The 14,664-nt window shown below is 32.7% G+C and overlaps 1 protein-coding gene across 1 annotated transcript in view; it reads left to right on the top strand.

The window, feature by feature from the left end:
• The first annotated feature begins 7,660 nt into the window (after positions 1 to 7,660).
• Positions 7,661 to 14,664, top strand: part of LOC110108556 (phosphoenolpyruvate carboxylase kinase 1-like) — a 7,840-nt gene continuing 836 nt past the window's right edge. Inside the window, exons 1-2 of the mRNA XM_028698328.1 lie at positions 7,661 to 8,437; positions 8,538 to 8,593. Coding sequence (XP_028554161.1) covers positions 7,661 to 8,437; positions 8,538 to 8,593 — 833 coding nt within the window. The remainder of the gene's footprint in view (positions 8,438 to 8,537; positions 8,594 to 14,664) is intronic.

Raw genomic sequence — 14,664 nt, 5'->3', positions numbered from 1 at the left:
ACATAAATCCTTTATTTATTAGATTTAGGCTTCATTTGGGACGGCTTTCTTACTGCTTTCTAAAATTTATTTTTAGTACAAAATTATCTTAAAAATAGATAAACAGTAGTCCGAGCCTTTGCTTTGGACGGCTTTCTTTTTTTTCTCAAAGCAGTTTCGTAGTCAAATTTTTGTACTAAGAAACTGCTTTAAGAAACAATAAGAAAATCGTCCCAATCAAAGCCTGAATCTGCCCCAAACCGAGCCCTAAATGAGTATTTAACTATTAATAAAATGCAATAAGTTAGTTTCAACCACCGATGTAAAAAAAATTGCAATGGAGGCAAGGATTCGTATAACGGATCCGATGTAATTGGATAAAAGCTTGATGTTGTTGGCTTTTTAATATAATATGAAATTAATTTATATTATATTCAACAAAAAGTAAATCTAATAGTTTTGAAGAATATTATTATAAAAATTTAAATGGAAATATTAAGATATAACTTTTTTTCTTAAAAATATGGGATTTGATATTGAGAAACTCAAATCAGGTATTTAATAATTTATTTTTATTTACAATTTATTAAAAATAGAAATTCAAATTTATTTTGAAAAATAAAATAGTAGAATTTAAAGATTTCTATGTCAATAAATTTCTAATTTGATACAATTATTACAAAATAAAATGCATTTACAATAATTGTTAATATAAAATAATAAATCTTGAATTTATTTACATAAAATACTAAAAACTATTCTAATAATATTAATTTTAAAATAAATTAAAATTATTAAGAAAAACATAACTAATGTAATTTATAAAATCTTCGCAATATTATAATGAAAAAAAAAACATGAGAAAATCAAATTAACGCCTCGTATTTCTCTAATCTCTTCTAGAACTACTGAAGTTCCCTTATAGAGTGGACAATTATTTCCACGTGTATTATAATATCTAAATTAAGCGCACGTGGCAAAATTTATTCCATTAGGTATTGTATTATAGCTTCATTTGTGAGGCAAATTATTGCATCCGGCCACCTAATATGCGGACATTCAATCCGAACACGCCACCTCACCCGGATGCACTAGGCCCGATATTTTTGAGTGACGTGGCGTCTTTTTTATTGGTGTCTGGACGAATCCGGACACCGAACACAATAATTTGCCCATTTGTGGATAGTAACACCGTTATAGATAGCAGTTTATAGCACAAAAAAAATTTAAAAATATTTAAAAAATAGTGGCAAAAGACAAGTAGTAAAAAATTGTTCCAAATGAGCCTATCATTTGATATGACTTTTTTTACTATTTTTTACAACAATTTCTTAGTACAAAAAAATTTATTGTTCAATAAACTTTCGTACCAAAAATCTGCTTTAAAAAATAATAAAAAAGTCATCCCAAAAGAAACCTATATCTCATCAAATTGATTATATGAATTTTTTCGGTTGACAAAATTACAAAAATAAATTCAAAAGTTTGGTATGTAAAATATATTAATAAATATTATATGAAAAAAAAAACAAAACAAAATCTAAAACAAAAATATGTAAAATTACTGTTAACAACTAATTTAATTATTTTTAAAAATATTATTATTAAATAACGAGTACATAATTTTATTTACATTAAAGAAAAGTAAAACTATCATAAATTTAAAATTTTGTTGATGTTTTCTTTCATTTTCTTTATATACAAATAATGAAATTTTATTCTATTTAATTATTATTTCTTCCTTATAAAATTTCTTCCTACTGAATATTTGTTAATGTATAAAATTTTGTCAAATTTAATAATTCTTTTATTTAGTATTTTACCAATTTATAAGATATTCCCATGGAGAAATTATCACGTGCAGTCACAAGACCATCCAGAGGCCAATCAGGACTCGTCACCCTATACACAGCGGTACACAGTTAATTGATCGATGATATGGTGCATCTTGATTGGCCTCCGAACAGCATCCGGTGACCGCGTATAATAATTTCGCTTTCCCATGACCAGGTTGACCTTAAAGCTTCTTATTCTTCAAATAATATTATTAAAAAAAGAAATATATCTATTTTTTATTTTTTAAAAACAGAGTGATGACAAATATGGAGTTGCATAAATGAAAAGAAAATTAATTATGAGTAAAAAAATAATAACTGAATTTTAATCAATTAATTAACTTAATTTTTTAATTAATAGATAATTATGTATTAGTAAATTGAGTTCTAAGCTAAACCCGCAATTATGTTCACCAACTTGTGCTGACCAGCACGCACAAAAGGCTGAGAAAATGATAGAATAGGCAGAAGCAAGTGATCTACCTGTATATTCTATTTGGTGTCTACTTGCAAATTAATATAATTACTATTCCCAATTATTAGCAATTAGCATCTTATAAGAGCCATTAACAAACTAATCACTGATTAGCAAGTGAGATCCTCTACTTTAGATAAGATTATGGTAGAGAAGCTCTGGGATTGATTTTCTCCATGAAATATTCCAAAAAAAAGATCAGGTTAGCTAGTCACATTGTGAGCGAGAAAATTAAATGACAGGATACACTAAATTATATGGGTTGACAGATCAGGTTCCGATCTGGCCAGGTATTAACTCGATTTGAATCCAGTCAACTCGAACATAGCAAGTTTAATAAACGGATCAAAAAGATTAATTTAAACTCGACCTGCTAGCAACCCGAACGAACCCAACCCATTAAATCGTTTTGGTTAAATTTTATTTTTTATTACTTATTAACTATAAAATTTAGAATATCTGATTAAATATAAAAAGATTATATATACTCACACGCAAAATTTTAAAATAATTAAGTTATTGTGAATTTGTTAACTTAATTTTTTGTATTAATAATAGATTTTAATATATTAGTAAATTGAACTCTAAGATAAACCCTCAGTAGTCTCTTATCTTCATAGCAATTATGTATGCCAACTTCTGTTGACCTGGATGCATAAACCCTCAATAGAAAGTTAGATAAGGCTATGGCAGATAGATTCTTTTGTATACCAATATGATAACCTGGAAGCTAGGGAAGAAAGCCAGCTTCTGTTGCACTTGTGAAGAAGCTCTCGATGGCATAAGCAAAGCAGTACAGGGATATCTTTATACTTCCACTCTTCTTTTGGATCGATAGTGCCAAGCCAGTCAAGAACTGCAAATGGAGCAACAATGTATCGTTAAAAGCTTCATGTTCTGCATAAAAACTGTGCGGATTAATCAAAGAGAATCTTTATAGTCCCTCCCTGCAACCAATGGAATGTTGCACTCTTGAATCTTCTGAAGAGCAGGCTCGTCAAGCCCTGTAAGTCTATAAGAAGAACACAAATGCTGCTTGTAATGCAGCGATTATGGACACTTATGATGATGAAATTACTCATTGATGTATGAAATTAAATGATACTGTGGATACAAATGTGGAGTCTGAGTTTGCTTGTATGTGTGGAAATCAATTAGATGCAGCTATGAATGACACAAGTACTCTACATAAATGCACTCCAATTGTTCGGTTAAATGCCCCATCAAAAGCTGCTTGCTGAAAGGATCAATTTGCTTCATAACAATAGCCCTCCAAGCAGCTCAAAGTTGACTTTGTTCAATAGAACATTGCTAAGCTAGGACAAGCCCTTGTAGGAAAGCTCTTGGGCAAGAAGATTGACTCACTTAGGTTGTTTAACGAGTTAAAACGAAAATGAGTCTTATATTACTTGTAACTAATAATTTATCTTCTTAATATAAGAAATGCACAATAAATTTATAAATCTGCCTATGCCCGTTCTGTTGGTCTTGAATCCAGAAGAAAATTTTTGAAATAAAATTTTTGTGCCCCCTCTATAAAAAGTTATTGGCTTCGAAACTGAGATCATGGCTTCATTTGGGATAACTTTCTTATTGTTTTTCAAAGTAGTTTTTAAGTGCAAATTTTTTTTGAGAAACTGGTAAGAAAGTTGTCTCAAACGAAGGCTATATTTCATGCTATGAGATTTCATAGCTTTGCTCATGTTACATGAATCAAGGTAGTAAATCTGAACGTTAATATTTACCTAAGCTTCTAGTAATGCATTTAATAAATTTTTCTTTTAGAATTACTTTGAAATCAGATAAATCATTAATATGATGAGCACCTATCTAAGCTTTTTAAGAATCACACCCTGTGTCACTTCTTCGATAAAAAATAGTTGAAATTGGATTTCTTAAGCTACATAGCAGCAAAAGACTAGCTATGGAGATTTGTGTCTATGATCTTTATTTTCTCTCAAATGCATAATGTTAAGGCAATTCATTTAAGTTCTAACATTTGATGTTGTTATGATCTATTATATATAGAACATTTAGTCATTTTTTCAGTCTACATAAAAACAGTTTCAATGTAGTTTTGAAAAAAAAAGGTTGGAAGTCTAGCTACAATCGTATTTTCAATATAGTCTTTATTTAGACAGCTTTTTTACTGCTTTCTAAAGTAGCATTTTAGTACAAAAATTTTCTTAAATTAAAATTTTTATACTAGAAAGCTGATTTAGAAAGCAATGAGAAAATTGTCCCAATCGAAATCATAGTTTATAACGTTTTGTTTGCAAATTAAAATGAATGTATGGAGAAAGCTTTTGCTAATCAAGAATTAATTGACTTATCATGCAGAACTTTTAAATCAATGCAATTTCTTGCATAAGAATCCTAGCGAGGTAATAATAATTGAGAAAATTTTTCAGAATTAGAAATCAAGAACACTTATAAAGAAAAGATATTAGAGAGAAAGACACCCTTCAATGAACCAATCTTTCATGTTTTATTTCATCCTGGAGAGAGCATGCAATTCAGCTACGTATAGATGGCTGAAGCTAACTAAAGCAGACAATGAATAATCTTCAAGACTTGTTCTTTCTCGATATGGAAACTCAGGAGTTGTTCAAATATAATTAAGTTATTTTATCAGTTCATCAATGGTTATAGGATCAATATCTTTAGATTCCTCAATTGAAAACATAACATCATCAATCTTAGGAGTCATGGATCTTAAAAAAAATCTCTCAACAAAAGTAATATTACCCTTATTCAGACATTTCTCACCATTTTCTTTCATCTTTTTAGCGATGGAAAGAGCACGTACAACAGAAATACTCATTCACATACTCTGCTATATATCTTCATATGAAGAACTTTGAACTCCTTTCGAAGAGCTTGCAAATTTTCGCACTTCACTTGTGCTATATCTTGATTTTCATGCTTCATAAAGTCGCAAATATCCTTCAAAGTTTGCTTGTTTAGGACTGTCTCTGTGATTAAATTATTTAATGCATGTAATAGATGGTTCTTTATTTTCAAATCTTTCAATTACTCATATTCAATATGCTTCTTTAGTGTGCATCATTGAGAACTACACCTTCTGCTACTACAAGAAGCCAATTTTGCAGCAGCTGCCAGTACTTCTTTGATCACGAGAAGTTCTCCATAAGAATCGCCAAATGATCATAATACCCATCAAATTTTTGAACATCTTGCTGTACAAATGAATTCTCTATTTTCGTATATAGATCACTTGCATAAAACTAATGCTTCTATTTGAGTTATAGGACGCAGTTACCAATTAATAAAAAATAGATACATATGATATAAAATGGATATGGATGAAATTGCATATATGCACTTCATTGAAAGATAGATTTGGCTAAATTAACCTTACAAAAAAAATTATTTGAAAATTTGTAGCTCATGAGCTAGCTCGTGAGCTAATGAGTTGAGTTAGGGATGGGTCAAGCTTGGCTCATTAGCTCATCGAGTTCGAATCATGTCATTTATCGAGTCCAGACAAAGCCAGCACGAGTCGGCTTGACTCACTTATACCCCTAGGATAAAGGGGCGTAGATTTGTCACCAATTATGACAGGAATGAGTTTAATATATCGATTAATCTGCTTTTAAAAATTCAATTTGTTTACAAAATATTACTACATCAGTAACCATTTTTATGTCAAGTAGTTATCATAAATAGAATTTTTATCATTTTAATATGTAATCATTAAGTAGTTATCATACTTAATTCATAATGACTGATCTTATTCAACTTACCTTAATGACAAAAACATTTAGTCATAACCAGTGTTTTGAAAACCGGACCGGACCGGCCGGTTCAACCGGTTGAACCGGGAACCGGCCGGCTAACCGGTCGGTTAGAACATGGAAACCGGGGTAGCATCCAACCGGAAAAGAATCGGATGAACCGCTGGTCGAATCAGGAAACCGGAGAACTGGCCGGATTTTAAAGAATCGGCCGATTCAAAAACGAGATGTTTTGGGCGTTGAATTGAACTGTGAACGGCTGAGATTTACTTGATATCGAATAACCCTAATTGCAATTTCTATTTCGCTTCTTTCGGCCTTTCGTTCTCCCTCATAGGCATTTCGAAAATTTTACTTCTCCTTGGTCTCTCTTCTGCTCCCCCACTGACTGGCATTCGTTCTCCGAAGTCCCAGCTCTCTTCGGCGCTCCCTTCTCCAACCTAAAGCAAGGCAAAGGAAAGGATCGACACTCGATGGTCGACACACGCGGCGGTTGACAGTAAGATCTGGCCATAATTTCTTAGTTCTTTTTTTCCGTTCATTTTCTAGTTTCTTAAAAACAATTCCGTTTAGGATTGAGGGAATTTTCTATTTCGCTTCTTTGAGCTTTTGATATTAAAAGTTGATTTCTTTTGCATCGAATCACTAATGAGCATTTCGGTTTTTCAGGTTATGTTATTTCTTTCAGTATACGTTTTCTCAACTAATGCTTAAGAACTAATATAAGGTTCTGAGCTTCAAATTGTAGCACATTTGCACTCCGGTTGCACACACTCGCAAACAATTAACAAGTGCCATTAATTATTGATTATTTTGATATGAAAATAGAATGTATAATGAAAATATTAGAGGAAAATTTATCATTTATTTTATTTTTTTAATACTATTATTATTTTTTACATCATCCGGTTCGACCCCGGTCAAACCATGAACCTCTTCTTCATCCGGTTCGATGTCCCGTCTAATTTTCAAAACCTTGGTCATAACAAATATTTGCTAATTAAAGAAATTTGGCAGTTAATTTAATAAACTGTAGTGACTTTTTAAAAAATTATTTATTTTATTTTGTTATCATTCGTCATTTTAATTATATCTTAATTTAAATAAATAATTTTTAATTTAATTCGTTGATAAAAAATGATTTTTTATTTTTAGCATTTTATTAACTTTATTTATTTATTCTTTTAATCAATAAAATTAGAAAATAGATATAGCGGTTAGAGAGTTATATATTTCACTATTTCGAACAGAGAAAAATAAGATTCTCAAACTTTTATTTTGTGAACGAATTAAAAAAAAAGGGGGCATTTTCAAAAATAAAATCCGAACGTTAATGTAGCTACAGGGATTTTTAAAATCAAATCCGAACGTTCCTAAAGCTATAGGGATTTTTCTAAAATAAAATCTCTATATTTCCAAAGATAAAATCTGTATATTTCCATAAATAAAACTTTCGTCTAAAATTTATTTAACTGAGGGCTTTCATCTCCTCCTCCATACCCCCGCTCCAAACTCCGCAGGCCTCGCTGAGAATCCCAGTTGCAGTTGCAGATAACATTCCCCAGAGATAAAAAAAAAGTCGGAGATTTGTTGAGAGAGAAGGAGACTGAGTGATGAGCGAGAGTTTCGACCAGGATTACCGTCTTGGAGAACTGCTCGGCCGCGGTCAGTTCGGCGCAGTATATAAGTGCTTCTCTGTCTCTACCGGCAAGGATTTCGCCGTGAAAATAATCGACAAGTTCTCTGGTTGCTTCGATCGCCGCTTGGTCTACTCCGAGATCAAGTTAACCCTCCTCACGGCTTCTGAGAACCCACGCTCCATCCAAATCCACCAAGTATATGAAGACATCACCGCCGTTTATCTCATCCTAGATCTCTGTACTGGGCCAGATCTCTTTGACCGCATTGCCAGTCACGGTCCCTTCTTCGAGAGCGAGGCTGCTGCCCTCATCACTGAATTGGTGGAAGCAATAGCAGAATGCCACCGCCGCGGCATCGCACACCGTGACATAAAGCCAGAAAACATATTGTTCGGCTCCAACAGCCGTCTGCTTCTGGCTGATTTTGGCTGCGCAGCACAGTTTGAGAAGGGAGCAAGAACTTTAATGGGAAAAGTGGGAACTCCTGCTTATGCTGCTCCGGAAGTAATGGCCGGCGAAACCTACGATGAGAAGGTGGATGTGTGGAGCGCGGGGGTCGTCCTTTACTTGATGTTGGGTTGGACATTACCTTTTAATGGTGAAACTGTGGATGAGATAGTGGCTGCTATACAGAAAGGAGATCCAGTTCGCTTCCCGAAGGAATTCTTCCCCTGGTTATCACGCGGAGCAGAGGATCTGATAGAACAGATGCTTGCTAGAGATCCAGCGAAGAGGCTCTCAGCAGAGCAAGTGCTGAGTGAGTTGCCTTCCTTATAAAAAACACTTTTTTATGTTCTTTATTGGCATTACTATGTTACTAAAAACTTTTTTTTTTTTTTGACTTTTTAAGGGCATCCATGGATCACGGAAATGTCAAGGACATGGATATAACAGGGGAATTCAATTGTACAGCAGTTCAGAACATATTATTTTTCCTTCTATAGCAGCTTGGAAGAATTTTTTAGATGAGCAATAAGCCAACAAATTGATGAGATTTCAACCAAGCAGATCATGTGTAGAATTCTCCATTCTGTCAATGTTTTAGAAAGATTAAAAAAATTACAGTTTTTTGTTGAAGCATTTGTTGAACTGCAAAAGCAAAATTTAAATAATTGCATTAAATAATATCTTTCCATTCTGTCTTAGTTGAGCTGATAATTTTTGGTGTAAAAGAGCAATATACTGTACTTATTACTATTCAATGAAGTAAGCAATCTTTCACTCAGACAATGTGTTCGGTAAATGAAGTTCTTGCATATACTGTATTCGTATTCATGAAAAATAAAACAATGCCATAGACTTGAAACATGAGAACATCCTTCAATCAAGATTCTTATGGCCAGCAGGTTTTCTCTTCTCTTCCTTGTCTAAATTTTTGCTCAAGTAATGCTCGTTGCTTTTGGCCTACAAACGAATTCAATAAAAATACTAATCAAACTCTAGATGTGTGGGACTGTGGAATACACACCATAAAGAAAATCATATGGAAAGTTGGCTAAACTGGTTTCAACGAATATAATATATTGACCGTCTTGTTTTTTAGTTGTTCTTCATGTTGATTCCTAAGACTTCATTTGAGACATTTTTCTTACAGTTTTCTAAAACAGCTTTCTAATACAAAAATTATCATCAAAGTTGCCCCAAACGAAGCCCAAATTATGATAATATTTATCTACGGAGCTAATGGATTTAAGAATTGGGTGCTTATGTTTAACTTTATCATAATGTCATTATTTATTGAATATCCTAATGGTTTAGCATAATGATCATCATAAACTTTATAGGATGATATGTTGCTTCAGTTGTCATCATTCATTAATGCTCTTTTAAATGGATGTTGGCTTCAATTTTCACTACTCATTGCTCTGCCCATCATATGATATTCTTGTGCTTGACTCGTTTTGATTGCTTAACCAGTTGCTGAATTTAGATCTACTTCTATAATGATAGTACCTTAATTTTTTGAATTTTCATTGTTCATAGAACCTTGTTGTTGCTTCATATATAGGTGTTATGTTTTCTTCAACTGATTTTTTGTCCCAAAGAGCTATGCTTATTGTGGATGGTAGGAGCCATGGAGGCTTCATCTGGTACAGTTTTCTTATTATTTTCTGAAGCAGCTTTTTATTATATATATATATTTTTTATTTAGAATATTAGGTACTATAAAACTATTTAAAATTTTTTTTTCTTTTAAAATTTTTTATTTCTTAACCGCCATGGAGGCTTCATCTGGTACAGTTTTCTTAATTTTCTGAAGCAGTTTTTCATTATATATATATATATTTTTTATTTAGAATATTAGGTACTATAAAACTATTTAAATTTTTTTTTCTTTTAAAATTTTTTATTTCTTAACCATTAGGTGAGAGTTGGCTAAACTATATAAACATTTACTTACATTTTACATTAAAAACTATGTACAAACTAATGGCTCAAAATGATAAAAAATGTTGCATAAGCCAAACAAGTTTAAGAAAAGAAATTGTGTTTTGGACATCTTTTTCCAGAAAATAATCACAATTTTATTTGGTTACTATTTTTTGCTACTCTTTCATTGCTTTTAAAAACTTTTATTATGAAAATATATATATATATTTTTACAACCAAGATAGCGAAGTTGCTTTCAACAGAGTAGCTTCATAACAAAATTTAATAAATGTTACTGCCGTCCCAAACAGATTCTAATTTTTCATCCAATTTATTCTAATAATCATTAAACTATGGTGTCATCTATCATTATTGTTGATAAGCCTTATGATATTACAATCGCCTGATCACTAGACACAGCTAGATTTATACGTGTTATATTCTATGTTTTCGTTGACCTTCTAAATATGTGCAATTTCAATGTATATTATCAACGTCGGATGGCAAGTCTACATTTATATAACTTCACAAACTTCATCATTAGTCATAGATGCCATGAAAATCATATTAACCTTTAAATGTAATAGTTCAATCAGAGAAGAAGCTTTTCAAACATAGTGTGTTCATGAACTTATATTGGACATTTTCTATGTACCAACAACATAAAAATGTATAAAATACTTGGTTATTGTTGGCTCAGCTTACATATTTTTTCTATTTCAAATATAAAATTTAATTCCACAAGCAAATCTTAAATGAATTACTTAACTCTCGACTAAATTAATTAGTACTTATTCATTTTCTAATTTTATTAATTTTTTTAAATAGTAAAACAAATAATGTTACTAAAATACTTTAAAAAACTACTTAAAATAGTAAAAATAAAAAAATATGTATATAGACAAAGGTTTTGTTTGGGACAATTTTTTAGTTGCTTTATTTTCTTATTGCTTTCTCATAGTTTTTTAAAATTTTTTATGATGGAAGACACCTTCGTGCAAACCTAACAGCGGAGATATTTTCTCCATAGTAATTTCACAAATAACTCAATAACATATTAACATGCAGATAGACCCAAAACCAATTTCTCAAAAGCACTTAGAATTAATTTGGAACAACTTTCTTAATATGGAAATTCCTAGCCTGAAAGGCCTTGTGCGGTTTCAACTTCACCATGGGTCGGACGTCTACTACTTCGGATTCAACTGCGTTTTGTACAGCTGCTTGTAATGCAGCGATTATGGGCAATTGTGATGATGAAACTGCTCATTGATGTATGAAATTAAATGATACTGTGGATACAAATTTGAAGTCTGAGTTTGCTTGCATGTGTGGAAATCAATTAGAAGCAACTATGAATAACACAAGTACTCCACATAAATGCACTCCAATTGTTCGGTTAAATGCCCCATCAAAACCTGCTTGCTGAAAGGATCAATTTGCTTCATAACAATAGCCCTCCATGCAGCCCAATGCTGCCATACGTATCCCTAAGCTCCCCAATACAAGAAATATATTAGAAGTCTTCAAAATTGATGATGTTTGCAAGTCAAATGAACTTGTTGAAGATGTAATCACATTTTCTCTACATGTTGACTCTGTTCAACAGAACATTACTAAGATAGAACAAGCCCTTGTGAGGAAGCTTAATGTTGTTTAATGAGTTAAAACAAAAATGAGTTTTATATTGTCTTGTGATTAATATTTTATCTTTTTAATATAAGAAATGCTAAATAAATTTATAAAATTGTCTATGCCGATTCTATCGGTCCCAAATCCTGATGAAAAAAATGTGAGAAAACTTTATTTGGGCCCATCTATAAAAAGTTTTTGGCTCCGCAGCTAAGACTATAGCTTCATTTGAGACAATTTTATTACTATTTTTAAAGCAGCTTTTTAGTACAAAAATCTCTTAAAAAAATAGTAAGAAAATTGTCTCAAACGAAGCCTTTATGTCATGCTATGAGATTTCATAGCTTTGCTCTGATTACATGCATGAAGGTAGCAAATCTGAACGTTAACATTTACCTAAGCTAAATTATCGTTTTGAGAATTACTTTGAAATCAGAGACATCATTAATATGATGAGCACCTATCTAAGTTTTTAAGAATCACACCCTATGTCTCTTTTTTTCTCTCAAATGCATTATTTGTGCTTAGAAAACAACTTAAAAGTCCAAACAAATCTATTGGGATCTGATGATGGAACCAGAATTTGTATACTAAGGCAATCCTTCAAGTTCTAACATCTGATGTTGTTATGATCTGCTGTATAGAAAATATAGCCAATTTTGCAGTCTACTTAAAAACAGTTTCAATGTAGTTTTGAAAAAGATTGGTTGAAAGTTTAGCTACAAGCATATTCTCAATATAGGCTTCGTTTGATACAGTTTTTTTACTGCTTTTTAAATCAGCATCTTAGCACAAAAAATTCTTAAACTAGAATTTTTTATACTAGAAAGCTAGGGGTGTCAATTTTTTACACGATCTGAAACAGAACCCAATCCGGAAAAATCCGGGTTCGGGTCAACCCGCATCCGAAACGGGTCGGATTCGGGTTCAACAAATCAACCCGTTTTAAAAATCGTGTCGGGTTCGGGTTGACCCAGCAACCCGAAATTAACCCGAAAGTGACACGAAAACTCATATTTGACACGAAAACCCGAGATTGACCCATTTTTGACCCGAAAATCAAAGATTGACCTGATTTTTTTACCCAAAAATTAGTAATTTTGGGTCAACCCCGGGTCATTCGTGTCAGGTCGGGTTGACCCGGACCAGAATCGGGTCGGGTTCGTGTTCGAAAACTTAACCCATTTATAAAAACAGGTCGGATTCGGGTTGACCCGAATAGTGCCGGGTCAGTTCCAGGTTCGACCCGAACCTGACCTGTTGACCCGAATTGAAACCCCTATAGAAAGCTGCTTTAGAAAATAATGAGGAACTTGTCCCAATCGAAACCATAGTTTAAAACGTTTTGGTTGCTAATTAAACTGAGTTTATGGAGAAAGCTTTTACTAATTAAAAATTAATTGGCCTATCATGCAGAACTTTTAAATCAATGCAATTTCTTGCATAAGAATCCTAGTGCGATAATAATAATTGAGAAAACTAAGCAGAATTACTAAGCAGAATTAGAAATCAAGAACAGTTATAAAGGAAAGATATTAGAGAGAAAGACACCCTTCAATGAACCAATCTTTCATGTTTTATTTCGTCTTGGAGAGAGAATGCAATTAAGCTATATATAGATGGCGGAAGCTAACTAAAGCAGAACCTATAGCTGTCAAATATATATGAGTAAGACCTCTTCCAACTGAGTGATTACAATGAATAATCTTCAAAACTTGTTCTTTCTCAGAAGTTGTTCGTACATAATTAAGTTATTTTGCAGTTCATCAATGGTTATTGGATAAATATCTTTAGATTCCTCAATGGAAAACATAACATGATCAAACTTAGGAGTCATGGATCTTAAAATTCTCTCAACAACAGTAACATTACCCTCATTCATATATTTCTCCCCATTTTCTTTCATCTTGTTAGCCATGGTAAGAGCACAATAGAATTACTCATTCACATATTCTCCTATATATCTTCATGCGAAGAACTTCGAACTCCTTTCAAAAGAGCTTGTAGATTTTCGCACTTCACTTGTGCTATATCTTAGTATTCATGCTTCATAAAGTCCCAAATATCCTTCAAAGTCTGCTTGTTAAGGATTCTCTGTGATGGAATGATTAATAGATGGTTATTTATTTTCAAATCTTTCAATTACTGATCTTCAATATGCTTCTTTAGTGGAACTTTTATTTGGTCCGGTGAACGTACGCAACTGTACGTTCGGCCGCCAGTAGAATTGCGCCACGTGTTTTCATTATTTACCGCGCGCCCCGACAACCCGACCCGGAACGGACCCAAGATAAGATTGCTCGGTATTGCTAGGTATTGGTCAATTTTGCTCGGCAATAACCAATACCGAGCAATACCGAGCAAATATCGAGTTGCACCGAGTTGTACCGAGTTTTTTCTAGCAATACCAAGCAAATACCTAGCAATACCGAGCAAATCCCTAGCAATACCGAGCAAATCCTGAGCAAATACTGAGTTGTACCGAGTTGTAAAAAAACTCAGTACAACTCGGTATTTGCATGGTATTGGTCTTCACAGAGCGGTATTTCTCATTTTTGCAAAGCAATGCCTAGCAAATACCGAGCAATACGGAGAAAATCACGAACATAGCATTCCCGGGTTCCGCTCCGGGTCAAGTCGTCGGGCCGCGCGATAAAGAGTAAGAGCACGTGGCGACATGTTATTGGCGGCCGAACGTAGCTCTACGTCCGGTCAGAGGACGAATTGTTCTCTTTAGTGTGCATCATTGAGAACAACAACTTCTGCTACTACAAGAAGTAAATTTTGTAGTAGCTATCAATACTGTAATCACGAGAAGTTCTCCATAAGAATCGCTCAATGATCATAATACCCATCGAACTTTTGAACATCTTGCTGTACAAATAAACTCTCTATTTTCATTTGTAGATCACTCGCATAAAACTAATGCTTCTATTCAAGTTATAGGGCTCAATTACCAATTAATAAAAAATAGA

The sequence above is a fragment of the Dendrobium catenatum genome, unplaced genomic scaffold (genome assembly GCF_001605985.2).
Source record: "Dendrobium catenatum unplaced genomic scaffold, ASM160598v2 fragScaff_scaffold_1063, whole genome shotgun sequence".
Lineage (NCBI taxonomy): Eukaryota > Viridiplantae > Streptophyta > Magnoliopsida > Asparagales > Orchidaceae > Dendrobium > Dendrobium catenatum.
Note: the sequence above shows the minus strand (reverse complement) of the source record. Positions and strands in the feature narration are given on the sequence as shown.